General features: G+C 39.9%; 1 protein-coding gene across 2 annotated transcripts in view; it reads right to left on the bottom strand.

The window, feature by feature from the left end:
- Positions 1 to 22,762, bottom strand: part of galnt2 (UDP-N-acetyl-alpha-D-galactosamine:polypeptide N-acetylgalactosaminyltransferase 2) — a 122,497-nt gene that overhangs the window by 37,913 nt on the left and 61,822 nt on the right. For both annotated transcript variants that reach the window (XR_006309879.2, XM_043680988.2), the window contains exons 5-8: positions 15,963 to 16,030; positions 15,816 to 15,881; positions 15,608 to 15,729; positions 1,750 to 1,837 (exon numbers count right to left, since the gene is read on the bottom strand). Coding sequence is in view for 1 of the 2 variants with exons in the window: in XM_043680988.2 (XP_043536923.1) it covers positions 1,750 to 1,837; positions 15,608 to 15,729; positions 15,816 to 15,881; positions 15,963 to 16,030 (344 nt within the window). In the remaining variant the exon portion in view is untranslated. The remainder of the gene's footprint in view (positions 1 to 1,749; positions 1,838 to 15,607; positions 15,730 to 15,815; positions 15,882 to 15,962; positions 16,031 to 22,762) is intronic.

The raw sequence follows: 22,762 nt of genomic DNA, 5'->3' as shown, positions 1-22,762 counted from the left end.
CTTCAAAGCCGTGACGTTTTCTCTATGCTGACCACACAGAACCTTTGTTGTCTGTGATATTCTTTGATTTGTAGGGAAGCCTGATCTCAAGAGCAGCTTCCTCTACTCTCCATTCCATGGCAATGTGAAACATACTAATTTTATATCCAGTTAGAAATGCTAATTAGCTATGACAGTTCCCAATTTCCCTTAATCTTGGAAGTAAATGGACAATTCACAGCACAACTGTTCAAATTCAGGTATCTTCAACATCTTTAGGAACTCAGTGTCTACTCACAGTCAACGAAAAGGCTGCTGCCATTGTCTAATTGTAATTACTTTGCAACCTCTCCTCAGCGAAACAATCTGAGCCTTCATAGAGTCATACAGCATGGAAACAGACCCTTTGGTCCAACCAGTCCATGCCAAACCATAATCCCAAACTAAACTAATCCCACTTGCCTGGGCTTGGCCCATACCCCTCTAAACATTTCTCTTCATGTCTTTTATAAATTTTTCTCCTCTCACCTTAAAAATATGCTCCCTAGTCTTGAAATCTCCCACCTTAGGGAAAAGACACCTGCCATTCACCTTATCTATACATCTCATAATTTTATAAACCTCTGTAAGATCACCACTCAACTTTCTTTAGACTCTAATAATCAAACCACCTGGGGTAATTGTCAGGTAGACTGTAGAAAAAAAAACACATCAGCCTATTTACCCTAAACTTAAAATTACAATCTATAAATAGAATAATCTTCTCATCTTCATAACTGTAGCATCGGTACTATGTTTGGATGGGACATACTCGACTGACAAGTCTGTCCATGTTCACATGTTCATTTTCATAAAAAACCTGTTTTCAAAATACTTGTCACCCTCACATAATGACTTCCTCTACAATATCACCCTCTTTAATCCTCAATGTTCCTGTCTTTCATTTACTTATTCTGGTGTAGTACTGTCCAATATGTCTAACAAATTGGAAATTCAGACACGGCTAATTATATTAAAAATGAGTCATAAACACAGTTGGTGGGAAAGTGATTTCAAACATGTCCAACACCAACGCACAGCATTTATTATTGGTATTATTACTCAAACTATGTTATTAACAAACTTGCAAAAGCAGTTTGTATTTGTTCTTTGACTGGTGAGTGCTTTGTTTCCCTAACCATTTTAATGTGGTCAATATTTGTTAAGCAAATATCAAATACCGGATACCATCAACACCTTTATCGAACTTTGGGAACTCAAGGTCGACTCACAATGAAGTGATAGGCTGCTGCTATTGTCTAAAGTATTTTCCACTAACATTAGTCTATCTGAAAAAATGTCATATTCTACCAATTTTATGCCTATCTTTGACTCACTATCTTGACAAGGCCTTCAAACTTCTAGGGGCCTGAGACAGTATGTTGTATTCATCAGAATTGACCTTGCCATATGATCCAGATCCAAAGTTGCACCATCCTCATTCCTGAACTTGTTGCCACATAATTGGATTCAGCTGATGGTGAAGAAATTGCACTAACATCCTGTTGACTTCCAGGCACACTGGTGATAACCACAACAGTAGGACTAACTCCAACCCATTAGCTCTGTTTCTGTAGACCAACTGAGAATTTCTAGCAATTTCTATTTTTCCTTTAAAAGGACAAGATTGTCTTATGGTTCTAGAATTCCTATTTAAATGATAAATTGGTATTAAGAGGAATATTGTTTGTTTGGCATATAACTTGCTCAGGTCTTTAAGACTATACATACCGCCTTTTAGATCAGCAGAAGCTCCAACGTACTGGAAATTGTCCATGTTGATTACATCAATTATTGGAGAAACAACTCTTGTTTTATCCTGTGAAGAGAAAACAAATACAAAAAAATGCTAATTTTATTTTACTAGTTAGGAAACTAGTTACTAGTCAGTTCTTCTATAATGTGATGTGTTATTGCTGAGGTTGGTTGAGCACTGTTTCTTTCTAATCCCATCACTCCATTAGTCACAACATAAATTTATATGCTCTATTCTTTACGGATAGAACTAATTAAATACTTCATCAAAACTAAGTTTAGAATTTTAAACAACACAGTTTCTTCAATAAACAACAAAACAACTGACTTGTTTGGTAAAAATATAAAGATGATTAACAGAGTTTGAAATAGGAAAATATAAATATCTACTGTTCTAAATAACCCCAAAATAAAGGCACACATATAGATACACACAGATTTAAGACAAACTTCCCCTGCAGAGACTAATTCTGTTAACAAAACAAAAATTTCAGCCAAAATATGGCTATTTCATGAAGGAAAATAAGATATGGCAGGAAATGTTCCAGATTTCTTTCAGTCAGCATCATGGCACATGTAGATGGCTGACACTAAATACAGACAGTCGTTATTGGGATGTTCAAATGCAGTTTGTTTGAGAATCTGCCAGAGTTCTGAGGCTTTTACAAGAGAACAGCTGTCCCAGTATTTAGGTGTTACACTGAAAAAGAATTTCTCTGAAAAACAGAGGATGAGCTGGGTAGCTCTCTGTAAGCACTGTGTCCCAAAGTACTTCCAAACTATATCCAAACTAAAACCGTAAACTTAGGCATGTGATTTCCAGGCTTAAAAGTCCAAATAATTAACTTTAGCGATGTGACTCCCAAGAAGTGTTTTCTAACAAAATCTCCTGTAGTCCTTCTGATTATCCTTTTTTTAAAAAAATCCAGATATCTCAATCTTCCAAATAAACTTATCTTCAAACAACAATATTAATGCTGAGGCATCTTCATTACAAGAGTCTTATAGTGGAGTCTCTGTTGTAATGTAGGTAATACAGCAATTAAATTGCACACAACATCAATGAACTAATGGCATAATTAACTTTTTTTTGTGATGTTGAGATTATAAGTATTTGCCAGAACATTGTGGAGAACTCCCCCATACTTCTTGAAAATAATGGTTATGGGAACATTTACATTGACCTGAGAGGATAGGTAGGACCAAGGATTTTTAACACATTCCAAAAGCATATATATATTGTAGTTTCAATTCTGTAATCTACATCAAGGTTGCAGTAGAACTAAGTCAAGTTTCTTATAAAAATAAACAATGATGGTCTTCAATTTATGAATGAACAACACATCAACAGATAAATTTGGTTAAGATCAAAGATTATAGTCTGCCTAATAGTCTGTCAAAGTGTTTGTTATCCAGTTGACATAATGTGAATAAATTAGAAAATATAAGACTGCCTATGTAATCAGAATGTCATGGATGCAATGTGCAAAACAATGATTTGCAATTATAAAACTCTCACTGTTTTTCACAATGTGTTCTTTATAGGGAAAGGAACAGCAAAAATAAATTGCACTTAAGTACACTCTTAACATAGTAAACCTTTCCAAAGTACTTCACAGAAGAATTGTCAGAATTGGTAGAGAATAGCAAGATAATAGAAAGATTTATATATAAGGAGAATTTTAAAAACAAGATCTTATTGGACCGATGTTCACCAATGCGCATTGGGTGATGGCTGACTGGAGCGTGCAACCAATTGAGTTTACAAGTTCTACAATGACACTTTGCTGTTAATGTCTCTTTATTTGTTTTAGAGCACAATGCAACAAGATTTTAATACCTACAATTGCAATTTATTAGTAATACAATATGCAACAGAGTATAGAAATAGCAAGATAGGTCAGACGAACACATGAATAAAGGGATGGTGTAGCAGGGAAGTGTTTAGATTTATTTTAATCATTGGGATAGCTTCTGGGGAGGGGGGCCTGAACAAGCAGAACAGGTTGAATCTGAACTGGAATGGCTCCAATATCTTTGCTGGGAGATTTGCTTGTGCTGCTGGAGAAGTTTTAAACTAATTTAGCAGGGAAATAAGGTACCACGTACATGTAAAGTCAGGAGCAAGGTTCAATCAGACATAGAAGGAATAGTAGGCCTGTCCAGGAAGTGGAGAAAACATGGGCCTGATAAAGCACATGACAGGACTGGACAGCTAAATTTTATCTACAATAATGCAAGGAGTCTAACTGGTAAATCAAATGAACTTAGAGCACTGATCAGCACATGGGTATATGATATTATTGCAATCACTGAGAAATGGTTCAAGGGCAGGACTGGCAGCTCAACATTTCAGGGTATAGAAGTAGAGGAGTAAATATATAGACAAATTAAAGAGAGGCAAGCGAGGAATAGGGCTATAGTAAGGATTTCAACTTTCCTAACAATAACTAGGATCTTCTTAGTGTGACAAGATTAGATAGAGTGGAATTTTTAATGTGCATCCAGGAGAGCACTTTGTGCCACTTCCATTCACCATGAAACTCCTACCTTGATTTGACTTTCCAAAATTCAAGACCCCACACTTGTCTATATTAAACTCCATTTGCCATTTCTTGGGCCCACTTCCCCAGCTGACCAAGGTCCTGCTGCAATTTCTGATAACCTTCCTCACTGTCGACGATGATGGGAATGTGCTAGATCTAATCTTAGGATTGAAGCTGGTCAAGTGGTTGAAGTTTCAATGAGGGAGCATTTTGGGGATACAGAGTCATAGAGTCCTACAGCACAGAGGCAGGCTCTTGGGCTAACTGGTCCACGTCGACCAAAATGACAAAAAACCCATTTCCCTGCGCTTGGCCCATATCCTTCTAAACCTTTACTATCCATGTATTTGTCCAAATACCTTTTAAATGTTGTTAATGTACACACCTCAACCATTTCCACTGGCAGCTTGTTCCATATGCGTACCACTCTCTCTGTAAAAAGGTAGTCCCTCAGGTTGTCTTTTATTCCTTCTCTTCTAACCTTAAACCAATGCCCTCTATCCCCCAACCCTGGGAAAAAGACTGAGTGCATTCACCCTTTCCATGCCTCTCATACCCTTCTATAAGATCCCTCCTCAGTCTCCTATGCTCTGAAGAAAAAAGTCCTAGCTTGTCCAAACTCTCCCTATAACAGGCTGTTGAGTCCTGGCAACATCCTTATAAATTTCTTCTGCATTCTTTCCAATTTAATAACATCCTTCCTATAGCAAGGTGAACAAAACACAATACTCCAAGTGCAGCCTCACCAATGCCCTGTACAACTGCAATATAACTTCCAAACTTCTATATTTAATGCCCAGACTGATTAAGGCTCGTGCGCCAAAAGCCTTCTTCACTGCCCTGTCTACCTGTGACTGCACTTTCAGAAAACTGTGCACCGAAACTCCAAGGTCCCTCTGTTCCACTCCACTCCTTAAGGCCCTTCCATTCACCATGAAACTCCTACCTTGATTTGACTTTCCAAAATTCAAGACCTCACACTTATCTATATTAAACTCCATTTGCCATTTCTCGGCCCACTTCCCCAGCTGACCAAGGTCCTGCTGCAATTTCTGATAACCTTCCTCACTGTCCACGATAAACTTATTTTAGTGTCATCTGAAACTTACCAATCATGTCTTGTATGTTCTCATCCAAATTATTGATATAAATAACAAACAGGAGTGGGACCAGCACCAATCCCTGAGGCACTCCACTAGTCTGACAAGCATCCTTCCACTATTACCCTCTGCTTCCTACCATCAAGCCAACTGTGTATCGAATTTGCCAGCTCCCCCAGATTCCATGCAATCTAACCCTCCAGAGCAGCCTACCATATGGATACTTATCAAAAGCCTTACTGAAATCCATATTGACTAAGTCTACTTCCCTTCCCAATCTTCTCGGTCACTTCATCAAAGAACTCTAACAAATTTGTAAGGCATGATCGCCCATGCACAAAGCCATGCGGACTACTCCTAATCAAACCCTGTCTTTCCAAATGCATGTATACCTTATCTCTCAGAATCTTCTCAAGTAACTTATCCATCCCAGATATTAGGTTTACTGGTCTACAGTTCCCAGGTTTTTCTTTGTAGCCTTTCTTGAATAAGGGCACAACATTTGCCATCCTCCAGTCTTCAGGGACCTCAATCGTTACTAATGATGGTGCAAAAATATCACCCAAGGCCCCCACAATTTCTTCTCTAGCCTTTTGCAGTGTTCTTAGATATATCTGGTCAGGACCAGGAGATGTATCCACCTTCATACATTCAAATATGTTCAATAGCTCCTCTACTGTGATATAGACTATTCTCAAGATATGACCACTAACTTCCCTAAGTTCACAAGTCTTCATGTCTTTCTCCACGGTAAACACAGAGGAGAAATATTCATTGAGGACCTCACACACCACATGCATGACCACTTTGGTCCTTGAGAAGTCCTATTCTCTCTCTAGTTATTCTTTTTCATTTAATATACTTAAAGAACTTCTTTGGATTCCCCCAATCTTTCTCGTGCCCCCTTTTCACCCTCCTGATTTCCTTCTTCAGTAAACTCTTGTATTCTCTGTGTACCTCCAGGGATTCCCTTGATCCCAACTGCTTGAACTCAGCCATGCCTCCTTTTTTCTGGTCAAACCCTCAATATCCCTGGTCATCCAGTGTTCCTATTCTTACCAACCTTGCTCTTCATCTCACAGGAACATATAGACCTTGAACTCTAGCTATCTCACTTTTAAAGGCCTCCCACTTGCCAGAGGACTCTTTGCTTGCAAACAAACTACTCCAATCAATCCCTGCAAGCTCCTGTCTAATTCTATCAAAGTTCGCCTTGCCCCAATTTAGGACTTGAACCTGTCGACCAGTTTTGTCCGTCTCCGTAACTATTTAAAAATTTATTGAACCATGGTCACTGGTCCCAAAGTACTCCCCCACTGTCCCCTATTTCCCAAGGGTAGGTCGAGTTTTGCCCACTCCTGAGCAGGATCCTCGATATACTACTTGAGGAAACTTTCCTGAACTCACTTAACAAATCCCACCCATCTAAGCCCTTAATGCTATGGCAGTTCCAGTCTACATTAGGAAAATTATCATGACACCCTATTTCTCCTGCAAGTCTCCACAGTCTCCCTGCATATTTGTTCATCTAATTCCCATTGACTATGTGGGGGTCTGTAGTACAACACCAATGATATCACCATCCCCTTCTTATTTCTTAGCTCCACCCACAAAGGAAGATTCTTCAGTTATCTCAGATTACTGCCTTAATCAAAAACGCAACTCTTTTCACCACCTCTGTCCTACCTAAAGCACCTGTATCCTGGCATATTAAGCTGCCAGTCTTGTCCGTCCCTTAGCCATGTTTCTGTAACGGTTATAATATCCCAGCCCCACGTACCCATCCACTCCCTGATTTCATAAGCCTTACCAGTCAGCTCTAATACATTGAAATAGATGCAATTTAATCCAACAGGCATTCCTTGCTCCCTTCGTGTTCCAGCCTGACCTGTCTCTTCAACCTAATGTTTCTGATTACTGTATCTCCTTCCAACCTCCCACCCCTACCTCGTCAATCTAATTTAAACCCTATAAATCCAATAAACACAGTCCACCGATTCTTAAACAACAAACCCACACAAGTAGACATAACATGTCCAGAAATTCTCACCATACTACCACACATCAAAGCTGAAAAATGTGTTGCTGGAAAAGCGCAGCAGGTCAGGCAGCATCCAAGGAGCAGGAGAATCGACGTTTCGGGCATAAGTCCTTCTTCAGGAATCATAGACACATCAAAGACATCTTGGAGATGACTGCCAAACTACTCTGACTCCTTGGCATCATGGGAGCCCACAAACTTACCAACACATTGAAACAGCTACTGATGAACCTGAAGGACCCTATACCAACAACTAGCAAAACAAATGTTATTTACAAAATATCCTGCAAGGACTGTAACAAACACTACATCAGACAGACAGGCATAAAACTACCCACCAGGATAGACGAACACCAACTAGCCACCAAAAGACATGACTCACTATCACTCTATTCCCTTACATACAGCCAAAGGAGGACACCACTTTGACTGGGACAACATGCCCATCCTAGGACAGGCTAAACATAGATACCATGGGAATTCCTAGAGGCCTGACATTCACACCGGAACTCCATCAATAAACACATTGATTTCGACCCCATTTACGAACCTCTGAGAAAAACAACTGGAAATGATATGACCCACCTTAACAGACCAAGACACATAAATAGAAAGCAGGACAGAACATCAGTGCTTCACAGAGGGCTCACTGATGATGTTGCCTAGCATGGTGACAAAACGTCTGAAAACAAACCTGCCAGCTCAGCGAGCAAATTTACGATCTGAACCTCAACCTGAGCTACAAATCTTCTCAGAAATCACAGTTTAAATCCTCTCTTGTAGCACTAGTAAATCTGGCCACCAAGGTATTAGTCCCCCTCCAGTTCAGTTGCAACCCGTCCCTTTTGAACAGGTCATCTCTGCCCCAGAAAAGATCCCAATGATCTAAAAATCTGAATTCCTGCTCCCTGCACCAATTCTTTAGCCACATATTCATCTGCCATATCCTCCTGTTCTTACCAACACTAACGCGTGGCACTGGAAGTAATCTGGAGATTACCATGGATGAAGTCCTAATTTTTAACTTTTTCCCTAGCTCTAATCACTCCGCAGGACTTCATTCCTATTTCTATCTATCTATGTCATTTGTGCCAACATACACAATGACTTCTGGCTGCTCACCCTCCCCTTTGAGAACATTCTGCAGCTGCTCCAGGACACCCTGGACACTGGCATCTGGGAGGCAACACACCATTCTGGATTCCCATTTGCAGATAGTAGTCATATCTTAGCAAGTTTCAAAGTCATTATGGCAAGGGATAAGAATAGTGCAGAAATTAAGTGTCTGAACTGAGGAAAGGCCAGATTCAGTGCCATTAGACAGAATCTGGCAAATATAGACCGGGAACAGCTATTGCAGATAAGTGCATAATTGGAAAGTAGGAGTCTTTCAAAAGCAGTACAGTGAGAACTCATGGCCAACATGTTCTTATAAGAGTAAAGGGCAAGGGCAACTGGTCCAGGGAATGCTGGATGTCAAGGGATACTGAGAATTGATAAAGAAAAAGAGGAAGCATATGTTAAGTACACAGCATTAAAAGGAGGAAGGCACAATTCACAAACATAGAGTGTTTGGGGGGTGAGGTGCTAAAAAAGAAATTAGAGGTGAAGAGGGACCACAAAATATCTTTGCTGAAAATGTGTTGCTGGAAAAGCGCAGCAGGTCAGGCAGCATCCAGGGAACAGGAGAATCGACGTTTCGGGCATAAGCCCTTCTTCCTCATTCCTGAAGAAGGGCTTATGCCCGAAACGTCGATTCTCCTGTTCCCTGGATGCTGCCTGACCTGCTGCGCTTTTCCAGCAACACATTTTCAGCTCTGATCACCAGCATCTGCAGACCTCACTTTCTCCACAAAATATCTTTGGCAGATAGGATTCAGGAAAATCCCAGGCATTTTATAAATATATTAAGAACAGAGGAATACCAGAGAAAAAGTGATGCTTAATAAAGACTGTATAAGCATGGAGCCAGAAAGCATTGCTGAGGTCTTAAATCGATACTTCCTCATCTGTATTCACAGAGGAAAAGGACAATGTAGCTGGACATTTCAGTTACAATTATGAGATTCTCAGGCGTGTTATGATTAATAAGGAAGAGATATTAGATGTTTTAACAGGCTTAAAGATATAAATCTTCATGACCTGATCAGATGAATCCCAGACTGCTGTGCGAGGCAAAAGAAGAGATTGCTGGGGCCCTGGCAGATCCATTTAATACTTCACTGGCCACAGGTGAACTGCACGATGATGGAGATAGCTAATGTAGTTCTTTTGTTCATGAAGGGCAGCAGGGATACATCAGGTAATTACAGACCAATTAGCTTGATGGCAATGGTAGGAAAATTATTGGAATAAATTCTAATGGATAGGATTAGACCGACACTTGGAAAGGCAAGGACTGATCAGGGATAGTCAGCATACATTTGAGATAGGGAGATGCTGTCTGATAACTTAGTTGAGTATTCTGGTAACTAAATATACTGATGAAGATACTGCAGTTGATGTGGCTTATATGTACTTTGACAAAGTCATATGACAAAGTCTCACACGGAAGACTGGTCTGAAAGGTAAGAATCCATGAAATTCAAGACAAGTTGGCAAACTGGATCTAAAATTGGTTGTGATTGGAAGTCTGTGACCAGCAGTGTACCACACAGATCAGTGCTGTTTGTTACATACATTAATGACTTGGGGTGTGAATGTAGAAGGTATAATTAGTAAGTGTGTAGGTGACACATAAATTGGTGGTGTTTTTAAATAGCGAGCAGGATGGTCTCAGGCGGCAGTCTGATATCGATCAAAATCAGGTACTCTCACAGCATATAAGCAGCACCTGGATGAGCATTTAAAATGCTAGGGCGTAGTAGGCCATGGACCATGTGCAAGTAAATGAGATTAGTGTAGTTTGGCATTTGTTCATCAACATGGACATAGGGGCTGAACAGCCTATTTTTGTGTTGTGTAACTCTATAACAGAGCTATTAAGGGAGTCTACTGACTACTGACTCAACTTGCAAGTGTACCTTGACAGAATCCTGGACTAGAACTCTCTCTGCATTTCAGACTTCTGAATTTTCTCTCCATTTAGAAAACAGACCATGCCTCTATTCTTCCTACTAAAGTGCATGACCTCACACTTTCCCCATGTTGTACTCCATTTGCCCCTCTTTGCCCACTCTCCTAACTTGTTCAAATCCTTCTGCAGCCTCCTCAATGCTACCTGTCCCTCTACCTATCTTTGTATCATCTGCAAACTTAGCCAGTATGCCCTCAGTTCCTTCATTCTAGATCATTAATGTACAGCGGGAAAAGTTGTCATCCCAAAACTGAGCCTTGCAGAACACCACTTGTCACCGGCTGCCACTCTGAGAAGAACCCTTTTAACCAACTCTCTGCTTTCTGCCAAACTGCCGAGCTTCCATCCACACTAGCACTTTGCCTCTAACACCATGGATCCTTACCTTACTCAGTAGCCTCCTGTGCGGCAGCTTGTCAAAGGCCTTCTTGAAGTCCAGGTAGATAACATCCATTGGCTTTCCTTACTCTAACCTGTTTGTTACGTCCTCAAAGAATTATAGAAGATTTGTCAAGCATGACCTCCCCTTGATGAAACCATGCTGACTTTGCCCTGTTTTACCATATACTTCCAAGTATTCAGAAATCTCATCCTTCACAATGGATTCCAGGATCTTACCCACAACGAGGTTAGGCTAATCGGTCTGTAATTTACCATCTTTTGCCTTACTCCCTTTTTAAACAGGGGTGTCACTTTAGCAATTTTCCAGTCTGCTAAGACCCTGCCTGATTCTAGCAATTCCTGAAACATCACCACTAACACCTCCACTATCTCTTCAGCTATCTCCCTTCAAACTCTGGGGTGTATTCCATCTGGTCCAAGTGCTTCAGGCCAGTAAGTTTTTTTTAGCATCTTCTTCTTGGTGATGGTCACCATACTCAGCTCTCCCCCTCACTCTTTTGAAGGTTTGGGATATTACTCATGTCTTCCACCATGAAGACTGATGCAAAGTTCCTAAGCCATTTCCTTGTTCCCCACTACTATCGTTCTAATGCCCCATTGTGCACATGTGCCTATCTTTTGTTGATGTTGATGTTGTAAAGATAATGTATGCAGTGAAGAACAGAAGTTCCATTATTTCTTCAAAAAGTCCTGTTAATAATATGCAAAACAACAGCTACAATTTACACTAAGGGAGTCTAAACTTCTTGTACCAAGGGCCACATTAGCAAACAGCTAATAAACAACAGGCTATAAATAAAAACACAACTTAACTTACACTATATTAAGCAGAATTATAGACTATAAAAACATACTGTGAAAAATATAACTGCGAACAAACAACTTGTGAAAACCATGAACATTTACTCACCACAGAATGTTAGATGCAAAACTTAATGTGAGGTGTACAGCTGAGGCTTGGATTTTGAAATCCGGTCAATACTAGGTTTGAGATTTGTAGTTGCAGGTTGCATAATGTTACTGAGATAAGCATCAGTTAAGCTCAATCTCGGGTGATTCTTGGTTAAAGTCAATGTAGAAAAGGACTGTTCAACAGATGAATCAATCAAGCTCAGCATTATTTTTATGTCATCATCTCAATTTGTGTCTTATCCAGACTCTTGTAAAACTGCTAAAGGAAACTGTTGATTATAAAGAATGTTGTTGGGCTGTAGTTTGGACAGCTCTGATTAAATTAATTATGCTCATTTTGTGTATTATATACAGGCAGCAGCCCATAAAAACACCATTCTATCTACCAGATTTGGATGTAGAAAGTAATTCATAATCATAAATTTTTGAAAAGAGCAGCCCCATCAAATGGACTGGATGATTTGTAGAACAGCAGTAATAAGTCAGCAAATAAGATGAACAAGGTACAAAACAGCTAGCACCATCATGATTACCTGGCATTTGGATTTACCTGGCGTGGAAATCCTGTTGCTCCTCAAATGTCTGATTTGCTGACACAGTTGTAAAACGATTAGAACTTTTTCATGGTTACAAGCAAAGATGACATCTTTCTAGTTACTTCAAACGGTTGCAAGAGCAGAATGCAAAGCAATGCTCTCATGAGAAAATCAACAAAAGCACTGGGATTGTGGCCAGCTACAACATTGATTGCCAAAACCAAGAAGCCTCACACAAGTGCTGGAACTCTCATTCTACCAGCTTGTCAGGCAGTTGTCTATACTCTGATAAGCACAGCAGCAGCAAAAGAGATGTTAACAGTTCCACTTTCAAATAACACCAACAGCAGACACACAGAAGACATTTCACAGTCATGGAAGCAACAGTGATCCAGAAAATTCAAGGGTCAGGGAAGTTTTCCCTGCAGATGGATGAATCTACAGACATCGAAGGTTGTGCACAGCTGATCACAGTTTTTCAGCTTGGTAAGGAAGACTGCTTTGAAAGAGCAATAGTTATTCTATAAGGACTGTCTTCAGCAAACAAGTGGGGAGAAATATTCAGGCTGACCAATGAGAATTTGAAAATAAAATGGCAGAACTGCATAAGTCAAGAATGTAAAAGGCTGTGTGTCCAAAGTACAACGTGAAAACCCAGATGTTCAAATTACTCTTTTTACATAAGGAAGTTCTCATATTATGTAGTTAAATCCACCCTAAATGAGGCTATAAAAGTTGCCAACTTCATCAAATCCAAACCAGTTAAATCACACCCTTTTCTATTCAGTGTGAAGAAGAAGGAGCTGAACATCAGTCTTTCTCCTTTCTTTGGGGCGGCACGGTGGCTCAGCGGTTAGCACTGCTGTCTCACAGTGCCAGGGACCTGGATTCAATTCCAGCCTCAGACGACTGTCTGTGTGGAATTTGCATATTCTCCTCGTGTCTGCATGGGTTTCCTCTAGGTGCTCCGGTTTCCTCCCACAGCCTAAAAATGTGCAGGTTAGGTCAACTGGCCATGCTAAACTGCCCATAGGGATGTGTAGGTTAGATGCATTAGTCAGGGGCACACATAGGATAAGGGAATGGGTCTGGGTGGGTTACTCTTTGGAAGGTTGGTATGGACTTGTTGAGCCGAAGAGCCTGTTTCCACACTGTAGGGATTCTAATTCTAATTCTTCCTATTGACATTCATTAGCCCTCAAGATGTTCTGCCAAGAATTTAAGAACTGATTAGTGAATTGAAACAATTCATGCACAGTGAGTCCCAGAATGTTAATATGTTACAAGATTGGCTGGAAAAACTAGTGTCCTTAGCTGATGTGTTTGAGCACCTGAATGAGCTGAATCAAAAGTTGCAAGGATACAGACAAGCCAAATGGGTTCAAATGAAAACTAAGTGTGGAGAGAAGAGGTTCCTTGCAGTTCACGTCAAATGTTCAACTGAGCTTCTACTCAAACTAAGATGGAAGTTTCCTCTCACTTTGAGTCTGCTTCCACATAAGCTCAAGCGTTATTTCAGATCATCTGGGACAGAGCAGTTTAATTTAATTTAATGAAAATACATTTGGAGTATGTTCAGAAAAATTAACTGTGTGTTTGAAGGGTAAGAGAAGAATTCCTGGATCTCCGCAGTGATTGCAATCTTGAGATCAAACTCAAAGAGATTCCACTGGATTCATTCTGGCTACAAATGAGAAATGAATATCCCTTGATACCAAATCAAGTGATAATCCTTCTGATGCCATTTTCAACCAGCTACATTTATAAACTTAGTTCCTCTTCCCTGCCACATCTCAAAAACCAGAAGAGATTGTGTTTACACATGTGTGGATCAGGACCTTTAGTCTTATCACCATTAAAGCAAAGTTATGTTCATTGCAAACAAGCTCACATTTGCAGTGAAATTCTAGTCAAAATAAGTCAAATATTTCTCATTAAAATTGTGGTCTATTTATGTTTCAGTTAGAAATAACTATCATTCCTTGCAACGCTAGTGCTGATTATTTTAAAAACATTTGGTGTGCCATAAAAAGCTTGACAATACTCCCTAGGACCTTACCATTAAGTGTATAAGTCTTGCTAAGATTTGCTTTCCCAAAATGAAGCACCTCGCATTTATCTGAATTAAACTCCATCTGCCATTTCTCAGCCCATTGGTCCATCTGGTCAAGATCCTATTGTAATCTGAGGTAACCCTTTTCGCTGTCCACTACACCGCCGCTGAACAAAGAGACCTTGGAGTGCAGGTTCATAGCTCCTTGAAAGTGGAGTCACAGGTAGATAGGATAGTGAAGAAGGCGTTTGGTATGCTTTCCTTTGTTGGTCAGAGTATTGAGTACAGGAGTTGGGAGATCATGTTGCGGCTGTACAGGACATTGGTTAGGCCACTGTTGGAATATTGCGTGCAATTCTGGTCTTCTTCCTATCAGAAAGATGTTGTGAAACTTGAAAGGGTTCAGAAAAGATTTACAAGGATGTTGCCAGGGTTGGAGGATTTAAGCTATAGGCAGAGGCTGAACAGGCTGGGGCTGTTTTCCCTGGAGCGTCGGAGGCTGAGTGGTGACCTTATAGAGGTTTACAAAATTATGAGAGGCATGGATAGGGTAAATAAGCAAAGCCTTTTCCTTGGGGTCGGGGAGTCCAGAACTAGAGGGCATAGGTTTAGGGTGAGAGGGGAAAGATATAAAAGAGACCTAAGGGGCAACTTTTTTGAGCTGCCAGAGGAAGTGGTGGAGACTGGTACAACTGCAACATTTAAGAGGCATTTGGATGAGTATATTAATAGGAAGGGTTTGGAGGGATACAGGCCAGGTGCTGGCAGTGGGACTAGATTGTGTTGGGATATCTGGTCGGCTGGACGGTATGGACCGAAGGGTCTGTTTCCATGCTGTACATCTCTATGACTCTAAGTCAAAGGTGTGCCTCAAGGTTTGGGATTCACTAGGCCAGAAGACCTTACTTTGTCATTTACCTGAAACATTTATAATGTTACAACCATTCTCCAATCCAAGTAACACTCATTAACCATTAGTTTCATTTTGTTATTGCTGTATTTCTCTCCTAACAGACACCTGAACCTTTACAAGAAAATTTCTGTGCCTTATTAAACAATTCTTAAAACTCAATACACACCAATTCAACTAAACTGCAAACTCAAATAAAAGTTCTGAGTTAACAGTTAACTACCACTGATAAGTTTGGAACAGAACCTATTTTCTTACCTCAACCACCCTCTCCAGGAGGGGTTCTAGCCAGTGTTCATTGCATTCGCAATGGCTGTCAAGAAATGTAAGGATGTTTGCTTGTGCTGCATCAGCTCCCCTGACACGTGAACGCATTAGCCCTACACAGTTTAAGAAAGATCACTGTTACGTTTCTTTTGAAGATAAATTTAAACACAGAAACAGCAAAATATTTCCCTTGACTAACCTTCCCGTCTGTTATTTCGAAGAATTCGGACCTTCTCAATCTTTGATAATAAAGTGCCATCTTCAGCTGCAAGTGGAAGTTCAATTTTTTTTTACAAAGATAATTTATGAGACTGAGCTACAGAGAGGTAAAGCAATTCCTACTTACGGTTGTCACTGTAATCATCAACCAAAATTATTTCTTTGATCAGGTGTGGCGGACTTTTTCTAAGCACACTGTTCAAAACGAAAAATCACAATTATTGAAAATTGACAATAATTTGAAAGTAAATGTAAAAACGATAATGAACCATTTTCAATGGTAATTACTGCTGATATATTAGAGTGTGGAATTTGTGAAAGATCCTAATTCAGTTTGTTGCCGTCAATTTATAGGATTTGATTTTTAGTGGCGACTTGACACATGGAGACAGTTTGTGAAGAAGGAAAACTCAGAGGAATCTTTCAGTGTAAAATAGTTTTTACTGCATTTATTATTTTAAGAAAACACTGCATAGTGACAGAAGAACAGAAACAGGACTTTTCAGTTCCTTGAGCTCATCTATCATTCAATTAGGTTACAGTAGATCTCTGCATCAACCCCTCCTACTCAGCTTGGTTTTGTAACCTTAATACATTTACCAATGTAATGACACCCATACAAATCAATGACTTTTAAAAAAAATGTCTGAATTCCAGTGACCAACTGAAAAGGTCACAATAGTTTAGATTTAAAGGTTTTTGTGCAATAAAAATATTAGAAACACACTAACACTATTTTTGAAGACAACTTATACTTTAAATTGCAGAAATGACCACCATGTGACTTTTAGCATGATCAATAATCCCATCTCATTTTATACTTTATTCCTTAATTGGGTACTTTAATCTCTGGGAACTAGACCAATTAATCTCTGATCCTAATCACCTGTTTCCTTTTATATTTTCTAGTCTGGTAACTTCTGATCCCCAAATTAACTTTAATGATGGAGGTTACTCTAGAGAATCCTCTCTCTAGCCAAAGTTAAGTGAATCTTGCAGCCTTATTTAAATTCTCACTCTCTTCAATTTTACTGTGTTTTGCATGGTGAATATTAAAGACAGCTTTTACTCTGTTTCAGGGACAGGACTGGCTGTCTCTGTTTCTCTGATGTCTCTCAGATTCTTGCAAATTAACCGGCAAGGTTTATAGAGAGTTTTAAGAAATCTATAATCCAATATTATATAGAAACAGAAAATAGGTATAGGCCATTTGGGCCTTCGAATCTACTCTGCCATTTAATATGATCATGGTTGATCATCCAATTCAGTACTCGTTTTCTGCTTTTTCCCCTTACCCTTTGATCCCTTCAGCACTAAGAACTATACCTCTTTTTAAAACATTCAATGTTTGGCCTCAACCGCTTCCTGTAGTAGAGAATTCCATGGGCTCACCACACTCTGGGTGAAGGAACTTCTCCTCATCCGAATCTTGAATGGCCTACCCCATATCTTTAAGTTGTGACCCATAAAATGGCTTTCTTAAGAGTTTTCATTGCTAAGACCCATCCTCATTGCATTGTGAATTACATTGTCTCATATGTAGATGGAATACCTGAATAGCTGTACCTAAGTCCAATCTATTTTGGGATTAAATTAGGTTTATAGCTTAGCTGTTCATAAACATGACATTCTGAACATTTCCTTATGAGATTTGGACACTAGCAGACTACCCATAATTATCACTGATGCTCTTGCTACTGTCTGTAAGTGTGAATATCCTGCACCCTCTTCTCAGTAAGAGGATTGAGCCCTCTTTAAAAACTTAGCCAATCAAACTTGAGTTGAACAGAATTCAGAGTAGGCTACACGACTAGCTTCTGTCCTCCATTCCATGCCAAATTGAAGAGAGATATTTCCAAAACATAATGTTATTAAATTTCTATCTGTAACTTTTAATGAAAAAATAAGGGAAAGTGGATTTTCTTCTTTTGATTCATAGAATAGGAACACTGCTGTCAAGGTCAGCATTTATTGCCCATCACTAATTTCCCTTGACAAGTCATTGGTGAGCTGCCTTCTTAAACAGTTGCTGACCACGTTGTGCAGGTACAACTCCAGTTAGGTGCTGTTTGGGAATTCTGGGAATATTTAAAAGGACCACAAATGTGTCATGTGTTAGTGATTTCTGATCAGCTGAGGAGAGGCAGATATAAAGTAGTGAGTGAGTCAAGGCTGTTCTGGGGATTATCCTGACCCCATAAATGGAACAAAGGGAGTCTGGGCACCAGATATAGAAAAATCATTTGCAGGGGAGTAGGTATTAAGCATCCAGACATTGTCAAGGCAAAACAGCAAGGAGCAAGGCTGTCAATTACATAAATGTTGCAGCCAGCAATGGAAGCATGACAGATTTTGACAAAGAGGGACCAAACTAATTATAGGAAAATGGGAAATCTTAGTAGCAGTAGAGGAAGACAAGCTGGAAGACAACAGAGGCCATACACTTTAACATAGGATTTACCAGTGCAGATGCTCCCTGTGGTTGACTGAAAACCCAGTGCCACAGGAGACTGCAACTCTGCAGGTATTTAGTCACAGACATCTGTGGCACCACTGGAGAAGCGCTGACATCCTGCCACACTAGTGACATGACCTGCTAAAAGCCATCATAGCCACCATGGATGCTTATTGAATTTTGCAAGAAACTGCACACCACTGCATTTTGCAGATCATGGATGCTCTCTTTGCCTGACTGTGACAATACATTCACTTCATAACAGGCATGGCCTCTTAGCGACAAAAGGCCCTGAGTTTTGCCATCTACATGAGACTCCATGGGAAGGGAATTATTGACTGCAACTAAATAAAGGCCACTAAAGGACCTTTCAAACCTATCCAGTGGAAGTGCTTTGACTCCTACAACATTCAAATGGTGTGTGATCATAGTAGATTCCAGCCAGTGTGCCCTTGCTTCCCTAGTTGTTGCCACTACTCCTTCATCCATTGCTTCAGATCTTCAATCCACCCCCATGGATGGATTGCGAGGGACAGGGAATGGCTACCAGCAAATCCTATTAGAGCCCCAGAGAGAGGCAATAAAACCAATGCCACCTGCTCAGTAGGACAACTATTGAGCAGGTCATCAGGATTTTGAAGATGTAATCACTATCAGATGGCAGCCACCAGTACCCGCCTGCTATGAACTTGAATACAGAATCACAGAATTATTAGAACACCAGAGGCTGCCATTTGACATGCCATGTCTTGCTGGCTCTCTGCGACAGCAACTCACCTAGTCCTACTTACCTACAATTTCTCTTCAGTCCTGTAGATTTTTTCCCCAGATAATTATCATATTATCTTTTGAAAGGCCACAATTGAATATGTCTCTACCACAATCTCAGGCAGTACATTCCAGATTCTAAACATCAGTTGCCAATGGAAACAGGTTCTCCACATCTCTGCAGTTCAGATACTGCATCATTTTTAGGGCTGTTGTGACACAGTGATAATGGAACTACTTTTGGACCAGGAGCCAAGGATTCAAGTTTCACCTGCTTTTGGGCTGTGGGGGCTCTTGTGGTGCAGTGGTAGAGTCCCTACTTCTAAGCCAGAAGACCTGGGATCAAGTGCACATGTTCCAGAGGTGTGCGCAATACCTCTGAAGAAGTTGATTAGAAAATCCTTCTTCTCTCATAATTTCCTTTGGCTCAAGGCTCTTCTGGCATGTGGTTGTGTCCCACCTACATGCCAGGAAAGATGAATTCAAGTCCCAACTGCTCCAGAAGTGTAGAATAACAGTTCTGAACAACTTGATTAGAAAAAATCTTGTATGATTTTGAGAAAGTCCACAAATCTCCTCTCAACCTTTTCTTGTCCACGTAACTGAGTTGCTTTAATTCTCTTATGGGCCATGAGTGTCACTGGCTAGCCAGCATTTATTGCCCTTCCTTAGTTGCACTTGAGAATGTAGTGGTGAGCTGCCTTCTTGAACTGCTGTAGATAGGCTCAATGCCATTGTGAAGGGAATTCCAGAATTTTGATCCAGCAACAGTGAAGGAACGACTAAATATTTCTTAGTCAGGATGGCGAGTGGCTTGGAGAAGGAACTTGCAGGTGTTCCCAACGTCCTTCATTCAGCTTCCTCAGCCCCAGAGCCACTCTTGTGAACTTTTTCTGTATCCTCTCTCGTGCCTTCATATCCTTCATGAAGTTAATCTCCAGAATTGGACACATTCAACCAGCTGAGGCTAAGCCAATGCTTCATAAAAGGTATAGCATAACTCTGTACTTTATCACCCAATTTATAAAACCGAGGGTCTCAAGTACTTTATTAACCTTTATTATGCTCATTGTGAAAGTCTGTGACATGCCCTCCACCAAAATGTGTGCACGGAGGCTGAGAGGGGTCTGGAAATAGGACAGCTTTCCTGGGAGAAGTCAGAATAATTGGTAAAAAAGTGGGAAGGTAAGGTGGAGGGAGGCAACATTGATCAGAGTGGCCTCCTTCTGCCTGTCCTCTGGGATAAGTATTTCCCTGATCTCCCTCACAACCTCCAGCATTAGATCTAGGTTGAAGACAATGAAGCAAAAGGCAACTATGCCCTAGGTGTTGGGCCTTTGACTATCTTGTGACATCTTGCTTCCCTCTCGTGCTGTGGAAGGTTTTGGTACGATCAGCAAATGTCCCCCTTCGAACAAACAGCAGTTATAGCGATGGCTTCTAGATTCTCGAAGCAAGTCCCATGCTTCATAAGACCCAACTCTGTTCCAACCAGTACTAATTCTAAGTGAGCAGAAAACCCAATTAAGCTTCCTCTAGTGAAAATCTTAATTTTATTCCGTTTCCCACTGGTTTCTGACCCCAAAACAAATCCAGCTCTTGTTTCCTGGTTTCTTGGCAAAACTTCAGCCTAGATTTTTTTTTTCTAAATTTGTTCAATTAATTGCATATAAATTCCGCAATTGCTATTAGTGTAATTTGAATTCTTGCCTCTGCAACATTAGAACAGGCTTTTGGATTAGTAGTACTGTAAGGTTGCCATATTGCTCCAAGTCTTGTTTGCAACTAACTGTAAAGCTCTTCCAAAGAACCTACAAACACACAGTAAGTCAATCCACCTGTCTTGTACGATTCTATGATATGCAAGTAGTTGAACAAGTAGATGTCAGCACTGTACAGCAACAACCAATCACAAATGTCATGCTGCAACTGAATCCAGTTCATTTTTATATTCGCACAGTGAATATTTTCCCAGAACTAAGTGAACTCAGTCAAGTTCCTATGATGCATTACAAAAGCCAGAATGAAGACAATTCTTGCAAGCCTCAATCAATCTTTAACAATGTTTACATTGAAATGGCGGCTTTTAAGCTAGGACCCCAAGAGGATTGTGACAGGGGCTCAAAATTACAAAGTGCTGTTCATTTATCACCAGATCCAGAACAAATTACACATTGTCCCTACTTAAAGTGGCTCTGTTTTATGTTAGTTTCTTTCAACATTGTTCAGCTAATGGAGCCTGCGTTCCTGCTTAAAGTCACAAGATTTGCTTTTAAAGTATTTTGTGCTGGCCTGCTTCAGGCTGCATAGCACAGTCAGCAACATTTGGAGCTGCCTACGCCACTCCCTAATCCACCCTATTGCTCCCCTACATACAAGACACAAAGAGTTTAGAAGAATACCTGGTGCCTGACACATCATCCTACCCATGACTCTAAACGAAATGAATCAGGTTACAGAAATATGGAGTGCACACTCTGCCGATCAGAACATGCTCCTCTAAATCCCAAATACTTTGATAAAGGTAGGTAGCTCTTGATGATTTAGAGTCACCCAAGAATGGACAGAGATATTACAGTAGTATTTTAAACTGCAGTCTACCAGATTAGATCATACAGGCTCACATTAAACCCAGCTACATATCACCAACCTACACTGGTTTCTGGTTCACTAATGTCGGATTTAAAATTCTAATCCTGTTTAAAAATCTTCCAAGCCTTCAGCTCCTCTAACCTTTTGAAGTCTCTGTGCTTCTCTAATTTTGTCTTCTTGTGATATCCGGGTAACTTGATTGCAGAGGTTAATAGGTAATAGCTACTCCAAACACCCCCATTAATTTGAACCCTAGTTTTCTAACAAAACACATCTTGGATTTCACTTGTACCACCACAGGAAGCTGCCTTCAGCCACTCAGCCCTAAGCATCAACTTTCATCTAAACTTTTACACCACTCCACTTAATTCTCCTCCTCAAGACACTCCTTAACACATTTTTCTTACACAAGTTTTGGTCAACTGTGAGAAAATTAACAATCACCTGGAAAATGTGTATTAATTTAGAAAACTCAATGATTTGTTAATGATAAATTCTGTTAAACTATTGCAATTTAGTTTCTCAATGGGATTAAAGTAAGTTTAACGAAATATTTGATGTGGTGTATATGGAATTCAAAAATGTATTTGGTAAGCGTTACTTAAGTTTTCAGAAAAATTGATGCTCATGCAGAAGAACTAAACCATGGATATGAATTTGGGTGAATTATTGGAAACAAAGTAATAGCAAATAGTCATTTTTCAGACTGCAGGACATCACATGGTGCGATCCCTTGGGATCAGTATTAAAACCATGGGTTTTTTTTTTATAGATATTTTTATTAGAAATTTAACATTTTTACAAGTTTACAAAAATAAACAAAACTCTCAGATATAAACATTGATATACAATTAGCTCAAATATACAATAGCCAAAATTTGACAACAAAAACAAAAAAAAACAAAACAAAACAACAAAAAAAACCCAAAAAAAAAACCCACAAAAAAAAACAAACAGACAAAACTCAACTATCTACTAATCTAACCTACAACTAACCAGGGTGTATATTTAAGTCTCTTACATGCTCGGGATGTGTTAACATCAGATGTAATAAAACCCGTATTCGTGCGGGATTCCTCCCCCGAGGGGCCGCGGACCAGCCAGGTTCGTAG

Source organism: Chiloscyllium plagiosum, unplaced genomic scaffold (genome assembly GCF_037043375.1).
Source record: "Chiloscyllium plagiosum isolate Xiang-an unplaced genomic scaffold, Cpla_swu_hap1 HiC_scaffold_3, whole genome shotgun sequence".
NCBI lineage: Eukaryota > Metazoa > Chordata > Chondrichthyes > Orectolobiformes > Hemiscylliidae > Chiloscyllium > Chiloscyllium plagiosum.
This window is presented reverse-complemented; position numbering and strand designations above follow the sequence as displayed.